The sequence below is a fragment of the Stomoxys calcitrans genome, chromosome 3, assembly GCF_963082655.1.
Source record: "Stomoxys calcitrans chromosome 3, idStoCalc2.1, whole genome shotgun sequence".
Lineage (NCBI taxonomy): Eukaryota > Metazoa > Arthropoda > Insecta > Diptera > Muscidae > Stomoxys > Stomoxys calcitrans.
Window position 1 is genome coordinate 23,648,734 of NC_081554.1, and position 13,427 is coordinate 23,662,160.

Genomic DNA, 13,427 nt, shown 5'->3' on the forward strand with positions numbered 1-13,427 from the left:
AAAATAATTAACATATGTTGAATATGAATATTGTATTGTACGATGATGGTATTGATGGTGACGATGTACGTGTTTCAATATTGTGTGAATATACAAGATTAATAAATAAATATAAAAAAAAATATAATTTATAATTTTGTGGTATGGGTCGCAAACACACACACACACACGCAACACACATTTGTATGGTACCCATATTTGGTAAATAAAAAAGAAATATATAAAATCACAAAACAAAATATGTATCGAATATTATTTGCAAAATGAGTAAATATTAGCGTTTATTACCTTGTGTGGAATGATTTTCAAAGCAAAAAAATATTAAATGATTATTACGAATTTATGCAAACAACAAATACATCTTTTTTTTTTGGAAAAAAATGTGTGTTTTATTTTAATTTTTAGATGATGTGATGGGTATAGGGTATTTGTATTGGGTTGCCCAAAAAGTAATTGCGGATTTTCTAAAAGAAATTAAATGCATTTTTAATAAAACTTAGAATGAACTTTAATCAAATATATTTTTTATACCCTCCACCATAAGATGGGGGGTATACTAATTTCGTCATTCTGATTGTAACTACTCGAAATATTCGTCTGAGACCCCATAAAGTATATATATTCTTGATCGTCGTGAAATTTTATGTCGATCTAGCCATGTCCGTCTGTCTGTCGAAAGCACGCTAACTTCCGAAGGAGTAAAGCTAGCCGCATGAAATTTTGCCCAAATACTTCTTATTAGTGTAGGTCGGTTGGTATTGTAAATGGGCCATATCGGTCCATGTTTTGATATAGCTGCCATATAAACCGATCTTGGGTCTTGATTTCTTGAGCCTCTAGAGTGCGCAATTCTTATCCGATTGGGATGAAATTTTGCACGACGTGTTTTGTTATGATATCCAAGAACTGTGCCAAGTATTATTCAAATCGGTTTATAACCTGATATAGCTGCCATATAAACCGATCTTGGGTCTTGACTTCTTGAGCCTCTAGAGTGCGCAATTCTTATCCGATTGGAATGAAATTTTGCACGAAGAGTTTTGTTATTATATCCAACAACTGTGCCAAGTATGGTTCAATTCGGTTCATAACCTGATATAGCTAAAATATAAACCGATCTTGGGTCTTGACTTCTTGAGCCTCTAGAGGGCGCAATTCCTATCCGATTTGAATGAATTTTGGCACGTAGTATTTTGTTATGATATCCAACAACTGTACCAAGTATGGTTCAAATCGGTCCATAACCTTAAATAGCTGTCATATAAACCGATCTTGGGTCTTAACTTCTTCAGCTTCTAGAATGCTCAATTTCTATCCGATTTGGCTGAAATTTCGCAAGATGTTTTTTATTGTTACTTTCAACAACTATGTCAAATAAAGTACAAGTCGGTTCATAACCTGATATAGCTGCCATATAAACCGATCTGGGATCTTGACTTCTTGAGCCTCTAGAGGTCGCAATTATTATCCGATATGCCTGAAATTTTGTACGACGGATTCTCTCATGACCATTAACATACGTGTTTATTATGGTCTGAATTGGTCTATAGGCCGATACAGCTCCCATATAAATCGATCTCTCTATTTTACTTCTTGAGCCCACAAAGGGCGCAATTCTTATTCGAATTGGCTGACATTTTACACAGGTCTCCAACATATAATTTAATTGTGGTCCAAACCGGACCATATCTTGATATCGCTCTAATAGCAGAGCAAATCTTTTCTTATATCCTTTTTTTGCCTAAGAAGAGATGCCGGGAAAAGAACTCGACAAATGCGATCCATGGTAGAGGGTATATACGATTCGGCCCGGCCGAACTTAGCACGCTTTTACTTGTTTTACACTTTTTTTCTAAAGCAAGCTAAAATTAACAGCTGATAACTGACAGAAGAAAGAATGCAATTACAGAGTCACAAGCTGTGAAAAAATTTGTCAACGCCGACTACATGAAAAATCCGCAATTACTTTTTGGGCAACCCAATAGTGTTTATGCTCCTAATGATTATTAGGCTGTTAAAAAATTTACCTTTTACGGTATATGTGTGTGGCAGCTATATCCAAATATAGATCGATCTGAGCCATATAGGGCACGGATATTGCAGAGCTTAATATGGCTCACTGTGCAAATTTCAGCGAAATCGGACAATAAATGCGTCCTTTATTGAACCAAGACCTTAAATCGGGAGATTGGCCTACGAGGGTTGCCTTTTATATTTCGGGATTGGACAACCCTTGTGTAGCAATCTGCCAACTGACAGCTCTATCGTAAAGCTTGAAATTTTTGAGCTTACACGTACTCAGAAGGTTTTGACATACGACTGCTATTTGCATTGTTTACAGTAACTTCAAAGGTTTATCTCGCCCAAAAAATGGAATGAAATCGTAAACATTTTCGTACGATTATTTTTTACAACTTTCGACGTGGATTAACTCAACAACAGTGCATCGATGAACTTAATTCAATTTTTGGGCATGAAGATCCGTCAAGGACCAGTGTTTATCGATGCTAAGGTGTATTCAACCGAGGTTGTAGTTCTCTTCAAGATGAATTTCCGAAAACCATTGATGTTGTGCGCCAACTGATATTGTAAGATATCGTGAGATTGAGACAACCTTAGTCATTGGTGGCACCAGCATACATTCAATATTGCATGAACATTTGTCAAAAAAAATTTGTTCGCATTGGATCCCACACAAATTGTCAATCGCTTAAAAAAGGCTTGTGTCGATAGGTCGAAAAAAATGCTCCAAAAATGCGAAACATCTGCATTTTTATACCCACCACCTAAGGATGAGGTATATTCATTTTGTCATGCCTTTGAATTGAAATATCCATTTCCGACCCTATAAAGTATATATTGGGTTGCCCAAAAAGTAATTGCGGATTTTTTATATAGTCGGCTTTGACAAATTTTTTCACAGCTTGTGACTCTGTAATTGCATTCCTTCTTCTGTCAGTTATCAGCTGTTAGCTTGCTTTAGAAAAAGAGTGTAAAAAAAAGAATATATGATTTGAGTACATTCTAAGTTTTATTAAAAATGCATTTACTTCCTTTTAAAAAATACGCAATTACTTTTTGGGCAACTCAATTTATTCTTGATCAGCGCAAAAAACTTAGACGATCTAGCCATGTCCGTCCGTTGAAATCACGCTACAGTCTTAAAAAATAGACATATTGAGCTGAAACTTTGCACAGTTTCTTTTTTGGTCCATAAGCAGGTTAAGTTCGAAGATGGGGTATATCGGACAATATCTTGATATAGCCCCCATATAGACCGATCCACCGATTTAGGGTCTTAGGCCCATAAAAGCCATATTTATTATCCGATTTTGCTGAAATTTGGGACAGTGAGTTGTGTTAGGCCCATTTGAAATCTTTCATCAATTTGGGCCAGATCGGTCCCGATTTGGATATAGCCGCCATATAGATCGATCCGCCGATTTAGGGTCCGCCGATTTAGGGACTTAGGCCCATAAAAGCATTATTTATTATCCGATTTTGCTGAAATTTGGGACAATAAGTTAAGTTAAGCCCCTCGACATACTGCCATATACACCGATCTCTCGATTTAAGGTTTTGGGGCCTATAAAAGGCGCATTTATAGTCCGATATCGCCGAATTTTGGGACAGTGAGTTATTTTAAGCCTCTCGACATATTCCTGCAATTTGGCCTAGATCGATCAAGATTTGCATATAGCTACCATAATACAGACCGATCTCTCGATTTAAGGTTTTTGGCCTATAAAAGGTGCATTTATTGTCCAATGTCGCCGAAATTTGGGACAGTGAATTAAGTTAAGACTCTCGACATATTTCTGCAATTTGGCCTAGATCGATCAAGATTTGCATATAGCCGATCTCTTGTTTTAATCTTTTGGGCCCAAAAAAGGCGCATTTATTGTCCGATGTCGCCGAAATTTGCGACACCGAGTTGTGTTAGCCCCTTCGACATTCTTCTTCAATTTGGCTCAGATCGTTTCAAATTTGGATATAGCTGCCACATAGACCGATCTCTCGATTTAAGGTTTTGGGGCCATAAGAGGCGCATTTATTGTCCGATTTCGCCGAAATTTGGGACAGTGAGTTGTGTTAGGCCTCTCGACATTTTTCTGCAACTTTACCCAAATCGGTCCAGATTTGGATATAGCCGCCATATAGACCGATATATCGATTTTAAGTCTTGACCCCATAAAGGGCGCATTTCATTCATTGCGGTACGGCTGCGCCGAACTTTGAATACCCACCACCAAGGATATAATAACCATCCTACTTTATTATAACTACGCTACTATAACCATAGTTATATCTAAATAGGGGCTGGTCTCCATCATTTTTATTCAGGTCCCGAGAACTCATATACAAGTAACAATTTCATCGAAATTTGGCAAGAAATCTGTTTTTTGTGGGATTAAGACGCTTAATTAGAAGATCGGTCTATATGACAGCTATATCTATATAGTTTGATTTGATTCATACTTGGGTCGGATGTCGGGAGGCTTAAAACAACTCACTATTTTAAAGCTTTTATGGGCTTCAGACTCTTAATCGGTATAACGGTCTATATGACAGCTATATCTAAATATAGTTCAATCTGAACCATACTCAGGTCGGATGTCGGGAGGCGAAAAATAACTCACTGTTTTAAATTTCAGCGAAATCGGGTAATAAATGCAGCGTTTATGGGCTCAGACCCTTAATCGGCATATCGGGCTATATATCAGCTATATCTAAATATAGTCAAATCTGAACCATATTTGGGTCGAGTGTCGGAAGGCTTAAAATAACTCACTGTTTAAAATTTCAACGAAATCGTGTAATAAATAAAGCTTTTATGGGCTTCAGACCCTTTTCGGCAGATCGGTCTATATGGCAGTTATATCCAAATTATAGTCCGATCTGAACCATATTTAGATCAGATGTCGGGAGGCTGAAAACAACGAACTGTTTCAAATTTCAGCGAATTGAGGCAATAAATAAATCTTTTATGGGCTTCAGACCCTTTATCGACAGATCGGTCTATATAGCAAATATTTCCAAATCTGGATCGATCTTGGCCAAATCAAACAAGGATTTTGAGGGGCATGACATAATTTAATGTCCGAAATTTAAGCGAAATCGGACAATAAGTGCGCCTTTTATGGGCCCAAGACCTTTAATCGAGAGATTGGTCTATATAGCAGCTATATCCAAATATGGACCGATCTGAGCCGGATTGAATAAGGATGTCGAGAGGCTTAACACGATTCACTGTCCCAATTTTCAATGAAATCGGATAATAAATGTGGATTTAAAGGGCTTAAGACCTGAAATCGGCAGATCAGTCTTTACGTAGGTGGGCATTACCTTTATGATATATGATTTTTATCATCTTTTGCGCTGATTTAAGTTTATCTTTTCTTTTCACATTCCTTGGATGTCCTTTAATAGTTGAAGGATATACAAATTCCCAACTTCCTTGTTTTTTCTATTATCCTTCTTATATCATAACGAATCCTTTTAGAATGCTTATGAAAATAACCAAGTAACCTTTCACTCATACACACACACTCTAACATCATTCTCATATACACACTCATACAACATCATTCTCATTATTAGGTTAAACTGGGACAATGACTTCCTTTGTCCTCCTTATTCACACAGTACTCACTTGTTGTCATCCAATACGGAATTGAGAGCCTCAATCCATTCCGGATCAATGCTGCCATCGCATACAATCCAAGAGCGTATGTGTTGGGGTTCAGCGTTCACAACGACAGCGGTGTGTGTCAAAACGCCATCGAGCCATTGACGGGTGTCAGGATCAAGGCGCCCCAGCAGCTGTATGCGACTCATCGACTTGGGGCTGATGGTGTGAATGCGTATTTGCTGTTGTGGCTGCGGGTGTTGATGGTGCTCCGATGATGACTTTGATGTTTGTGCAATCAAAGCCTGACGTAATACACTAATAATAGTGGATTTGCCGCAGCCCGGTGGGCCCATCACCACAACACCCATGCGTTTCTGTAGCTGTTCATGGAGTTGGAGACATTTAATCATTTGCATTTCATTAAAACACAAACCCAGCGATCCAAAGGCCTCTCTAATGGTATGCAGCAGAGGTGATTTGTGGGTGGTGGCATTGGCAATCTCCGGGAATACGTTGTGCAGCAACATATCGAAGCGTGTGACATCGTGTAGGGCCAACTTGGACATGGTGGAGCTGCGTAAACATTGCACCACCACGGACATTTCCATTTTATTAAAATCTCCATCAGCACCTTCTTCACTAACGCCGTGGGGGTGGTGGTGGTCTATGTTGGCTATGTCATCATCAAGTTCCTGTTTTGATGTAGAGTTGGATGCCAGACTCCTCAAACCCTCACCACAGGCTAACAAAATTGTTTTCAATTCTCTCAAGCCCCAATCATAGTGGCGTTGTTGCGTCAATATCTTTGCACACATATCGAAAAGTTCCACAACTCGCTCGGCAATTTCAGTTGGCTGCTTAAATCCCTCCACAAACAGCATGACACGTGCAATTTCACCCGGTTCCGGCTGTTGCATGACAATTGGCCGAAACAGTGCCTGTATATTGCCGGGTAATTTCTGACGTCCTCCATACTCAGTGCCAGCCGGATTAAGTGTTACAAATATACCACAATGATGATTGAGTTTAATCTGTGCAGCAGCAAGCAGAGAAGAACAGAGAGGAAGAGTCAGTGGACAAAAAAAAAAAAAAACAATCAAAGCAACAGCATTAACACATAGGCAAATGATTGGCATGTTGGTAAGACCAGAGGGATCTAGATATGAGACATTTCATAGAAAGTTTGATGAATGTTGATTTCATAGAAATTTTTTTTGAAATTTTATGATTTTAAAGAAAAACTTATTACAATTTTGATTTTCTCAGAAAATTTCGTTAAAATTTGTCTTTCCTGGAATATATCGTCAACATTTGATATTTCCAGAAAATTTTGTTAAAATTTGGTAATTGGAAAATTTTTCTATAAATTTAAAATTTGGAAAATTTTCTCAAAATTTGGCATTTTTGTCAAGATTTCAGTTTCATATAAATTTTCATTAAGATATGAATTTCAGAAAAGTAACAAGGCTTTAAGTAACACCTTTTTCACCTTTCCGGCGAAAAATGCATACCTTAGACCCCATATCTGAATCATATATGACACGGATGTCGAAAAGCCTTACACAGTTCACTGTTCCAAATTTCGGCGACATCGGACAATAAATGCGCCTTTTATGGGCCCAAAACCTTAAATCGAGAGATCGGTCTATATGACAGCTATATGGCAATCTTTATCAAACTAGGCCGAATTGCAGAAATATGTCGAGGGCCTTAACTTAACTCACTGTTCCAAATTTCGGCGACATCGGACAATAAATGCGCCTTTTAGGGGCCCATAACCTTAAATCGAGAGATTGGTCTATATGACAGCTATATCCAAATCTGGACCGATCTGTGCCATATTGCAGAAGTATGTCGAGGGGCTTAATGTAACTCACTGTCCCAAAGTTCGGCGATATCGGACAATAAAGACGCCTTTTACCTTTTTCACCTTTCCGGCGAAAAATGCATACCTTAGACTCCATATCTAAATCATATATGACACGGATGTCGAAAAGCCTTACACAGTTCACTGTTCCAAATTTCGGCGACATCGGACAATAAATGCGCCTTTTATGGGCCCAAAACCTTAAATCGAGAGATCGCTCTATATCGCAGCTATATCCAAATCTAGACCGATCTATGCCAAATTGAAGAGGGATATAGAGTAGCCACTCGCAACTCACTGTCCCAATTTTCAGCAAAATCGGAAAATAAATGTGGCTTTTATGGGCCTAAGACCCTAAATCGGCGGATCGGTTTATATGGCTGCTATATCCAAATCTGGACCGATCTGGGCCAAATTGAAGAAGGATCTGAGCCAAATTGAAGAAGGATGTCTTTGGAGACAAGTTTTACATGACATAGTACCTCATTAGGAGGGGAAAACCACCGCTGAAAATGTTTTCTGATGGTCTTGCCAGGATTCGAACCCACGCATTCAGCGTCATAGGCGGAAATGCTAACCTATGCGCTGCGGTGGCCTCCGAGCAGATGGAGGCAACGTCTTATCCCCGATATACGTGAGTGGAGAGTTAGTAAACACGGCGACGTCACCTATTTCGTTAACCAGCGTTATGACAGCTCGCTCTTAGGTTTATAGCATCACATCGAACAGTGGCGGAGTCTGCAGCCCTCATAATAGCCGGACTGGTTTCCATAGACCTAAAGGGCATGAAGCGGGCCATGCCCTACACCGCGAGGAGCAACCCTCAAGGGCGAGAGAGTGAATGTAAGATTCAAACGGACCATACACGAGCCATACGAGGGAAAACTACGAATGAGAACGCTAGCAGGTGGTTGCAACGTCTAATATCCGGTGTGCGAATGTGGAGAGATAGGAAACACAGCGACGTTAACTTTTATGTTACACAGATGTTAACAAGCGAAGGTTATTTAGATGGACAAATTATCTAAAGGGTGACTTTTTAAGAGTTATAGCAAAGTTTTTCAAAAAAGAAATCCACATAAAATTCAGAAAAATGCATGAAATCTTTATTTGACTCGATAGTGCGGTCCATATAATTCGAATGTTTGAAAATTATTCACGCAAAAGTTGACCGTGGCTGCGCCTCAAATGGTCCATCCGCTTAGTCTAATTTGGGCATACTCTTTCCAATATTTCGACCGGTTAATCATGAATAAATGCTGTAATGTTATCTTCCAATGCATCAATTGAAGCGGGCTTGTCTGTATAGACATGAGCTTTAACATAGCCCAACAAAAAATAGTCTAAAAGCATTAAATCGCACGGTCTAAGCGCCCAATTGACCGGTTCCGAACATACAATAACATGTTCACCGAATTTGCCTATCAATAAGTCCATATTTACGCGTGCTTTGTGTCATGTGGCACCGTCCAGTTGAAGCCACATGTCATGCAAGACAAGCTCTTGCATTTTGGGCAAAAAAAGTTTGATATCATCTCATGATAGCGCTCACCATTCACAGTTACAATTACAATTCGCATTATCTACGTTACAATTCGCATTATCTACGTTACAATTCGCATTATCTCTGAAGAAGTACGGTCCAGTGATGCCACCAGCCCATAAACCGCACCAAACATTTTCAGGATGGATTTGTAGCTCTTGGAATGCTTTTGGCTGATCTTCACTCCAAATCGACAATTCTGCTTATTAACGTACGCATTGAGCCAAAAATGAGCTTCGTCGCTCAATGGGAAAAGCGCGCGATGAACTTTCTTAACACAGCACTCAGATGATGTTTGACTATGAAACAAAACACGAAACGTGCGTGAGCTGTTTAAACCAGTGTTGTCAAAAAGATAACAGCTAAAAAATCACCCTTTACTTGCTTGTGCATTTATGAGGTGCAAGAAGTTTCAGACGATGTAGAGCATACCTTCTTCCACTGCTAGCGTTGTGTCGAAAGATGCAAGGAAGTGGAAACAGCGTTTGGTGACGTTTTGCCGGAAACAATAGTCCAGAGGATGATGGAGAACGAGAGAAACTGGGAGACGGGAGACGATGAAATACGCCGAACAAGTACTGAATTAGAGGCAGTGGCGTAGCTTGTGGAAGCGGAGGGTTGGACGCAAATACAATGAAGATGAAATGTATAGAGATGAGTTACTACCGGGTAAATACACAACGCTTGGGTATTTATAATTTTGCAGATATTTTGGGTATAAAAAGATTTTACAAACAATTTTTGATGATTTCGTATTTTTATACCCTCCACCATAAGATGGGGGGTATACTAATTTCGCCATTCTGTTTGTAACTACTCGAAATATTCGTCTGAGACCCCATAAAGAATATATATTCTTGATCGTCGCGAAATTTTATGTCGATCTAGCCATGTCCGTCCGTCCGTCCGTCTGTCTGTCGAAAGCACGCTAACTTCCGAAGGAGTAGAGCTAGCCGCTTGAAATTTTGCACAAATACTTCCTATTAGTGTAGGTCGGTTGGTATTGTAAATGGGCCATATCGGTCCATGGTTTGATATAGCTGCCATATAAACCGATCTTGGGTCTTGACTTCTTGAACCTCTAGAAGACGCAAATCTTATCCGATTGGAATGAAATTTTGCACGACGTATTTTGCTATGATATCCAACAATTGTGCCAAGTATGGTTTAAATCGGTATATAACCTGATATAGCTGCCATATAAACTGATCTTGGGTCTTGACTTCTTGAGCCTCTAGAGTACGCAATTCTTATCCGATTTGAATGAAATTTTGCACGACGTATTTTGTTACGATATCCAACAACTGTGCCAAGTATGGTTCAAATCGGTTCAAAACCTGGTGTAGCTGCCATAAAAACCGATCTTGGGTCTTGACTTCTTGAGCCTCTAGAGTGCGCAATTCTTATCCGATTGGAATGAAATTTTGCATGACGTATTGTGCTATGATTTCCAACAATTGTGCCAAGTATGGTTTAAATCGGTTCATAATCTCGTATAGCTGTCATATAAACCGATCTTGGGTCTTGACTTCTTGAACCTCTAGAAGGCGCAAATCTTATCCGATTGGAATGAAATTTTGCACGACGTGTTTTGTTATGATATCCAACAATTGTGCCAAGTATGGTTCAAATCGGTTCATAATCTGGTATAGCTGTCATATAAACCGATCTTGGATCTTGACTTCTTGAGCCAATTGAGGGCGCAATTCTCATCCGATTTGGCTGAAATTTTGCATGAGGTGTTTTGTTATGACTTCCAATAACTGTGCTAGGTATGGCGTAAATCGATATAGAACCTGATATAGCTGCCATATAAACCGATCTGGGATCTTGACTTCTTGAACCTCTAGAGGGCGCAATTCTCATCCGATTTGGCTGGAATTTCGTACAAGGGCTTCTCTCATGACCTTCAACATATGTGTCTTGTATGGTCTGAATCGATCAATAGCTTGATACAGCTTCCATATAAACCTATCTCTCGATTTTGCTTCTTGAGCCCCTACAAGGCGCAATTCTTATCCGAATGAACTGAAATATTACACAATGACTTCTACAATGTCAATCAGCTTTCAATTATGGTCCGAATCGGACTATAACTTGATATAGCTCCAATAGGATAACAGTTCTTATTCAATATTCTATGTTTGTCTAAAAAGAGATACCGCGCATAGAACTCGACAAATGCGATCAATGGTGGAGGGTATATAAGATTCGGCCCGGCCGAACTTAGCACGCTCTTACTTGTTTGTATATAAACCTGATCTTCTGATCTCATAAAATCGGATTTAAGTTAAAATCTTGAGGCAATGAATTGGTCATTGTTCATACCATTTCGAAGAAATTTGGCACAGTGAATTCTGGTAGACCCGTACCTATTTCTGTGAAGTGTCTATATTTGGATATAGCTGCCTTATAGGGTGACCGCCCGATATCCCGATATAGGGTATTGAGGCCATAAAATATTCATTTATTACCCGAATTCGATGAAATGTAGCATAGTGCGTTCTGGTAGACCCCTAGCCATTCCTGTCAAATGTGGTCCAGATCGGAGCATAGTTGGATATAGCTGCCATATAGACCGATCTCCCGATATAGTGTAATGAGTCAATAAAAGAATTTTTTATCCTATTTCGATAAAATTTGGCACAGTGAGTTCTGGTACTCCTCTTAATTTTCCTATGCTGCGAGCTAAGAAATAACCTAAAATGTTTATAAAAGTATTAAAGAAAAAACATCGCCTTTCTTCACAGTTGAATGTCTCATATACTCGTTTGCCTAGCTTTGGTATGTGTGTTATTTACATACGTATTGGATGAAATGCATTTATAGTAGTGCTTGAACAATGATAACAATGACAAGTCAGAAATTAAAAACGGTTATCCTTTTAACGGATAAACAATCAGTCTTTGTTCATCAATAATGCAATCATTGGATTTACAATGCAATCGGCCAATAAAGGTTGTAAATGCGTGTTGACTTTAAGGTCATTGAATTAAAGACCGTAAAATGCGTGTTACATAAAAGCGAAAATCCTTTCACAGGATACCATCAACAAGCAGTAAAATAACAAAATGATAATGGAAGAGCAAGATAAAAAAAAAGATAAAGTGAAAGTTATGCAGGCCAATAAAGGCTCATAAAGGTAAGTTGGAATTTATGTAGCTTCGTCACAAATAATGAAGGTAAATATTGGTAGAGTATGTAAATTTTGTGTGATAAAATTTTAGGTTATTTTAATGGGAAACAGATGAAAATATATTTTAACATTGACTTGTTTCAATTGGTAATGGATTAAGAGGGGAGAAAGAGCGCAGAGGATCGAGGCGCTTGGGATTCTATTCTAAGTTGGGCTAATGGGACAATGTTTCGCCATAGCCAATTAAAATAAAGTTAAGGATTGAGAGGGATCACAACAGCACCGAAAGGTGACATGTTGTACTATAACTGCAATGATATGAGACATGAACTTGGCTGTGGATTAAAATCGTGGACTAAAAGACTTTATCTCCAGTTTTATTCCGGTGGCGAGGGGCTGGTCATAGTCCGCATAAAAGCCAATTTCTTTTGGATGGAATTCATCCAGAATGTAGACCTAAAATTGCCCCGCAGAGCAAACATCGATTCGGCTCAATGATTTGTTATAGAAACGATTCGGCCCCATCTTAGCGTAGCTAGAACCGTATGATCTTACACTGGACGTCGACAAGATGTTAACGCAATAGATGGCAAAGACATACTTCACTCGACAGACCCAACTGTTCGATGAAAGAAATCCATGTCCCGATGATGTAGTGGTGGAATGTTGAACCATTGCCCACTCCTTGGAAAGTGCCACAAATTCCGTATTTGGGTATCAAAGGCCTTCTTCAAAAAACCCATGCTTCGACCAAGAGTCCCGTAATGCCAATGAAGCCTAGAATGCGACATACTAGCGTAGCTAGAACCGTATGATCATACACTGGACGTCGAAAAGTTGTTAACGCAATAGATGGCAAAGACATACTCCACTCGACAGACCCAACTGCTTGATGAAAGAAATCCATGTCCCGATGACATAGTGATGGAATGTTAAACCATTGCCCACTGCATGAAAAGTGCCACAAATTCCGTACTTGGGTATCCAAGGCCTTCTTTAAAAGACCCATGCTTCGACCAGGAGTCCCGTAATGCCAATGAGGCCTAGAATGCGACATACTGAGGAACTCTGTAATCAGTAGCAACGCATCAGGCAAAGGAAATAGATGAGTGTGAGCCAATCGAGAAGATGTGCAGAAGTTAAAAAAAAACTTAGCACGCTCTTACTTGTTTCTAATGTTCTCGACGGGATTGGACATGCTTACCTTTGCGCTACGGTGGCATCTTATGGCAGTTAGAATAAAGTCCGA

At 39.2% G+C, this 13,427-nt stretch overlaps 1 protein-coding gene across 1 annotated transcript in view; it reads right to left on the reverse strand.

Moving 5' to 3' along the window:
• Positions 1-13,427, reverse strand: part of LOC106089469 (cytoplasmic dynein 2 heavy chain 1) — a 99,684-nt gene that overhangs the window by 43,248 nt on the left and 43,009 nt on the right. The window contains 2 exon segments of the mRNA XM_059364725.1: positions 5,654-6,305; positions 6,354-6,663. Of these exon segments, the coding sequence (XP_059220708.1) occupies positions 5,654-6,305; positions 6,354-6,663 (962 nt within the window).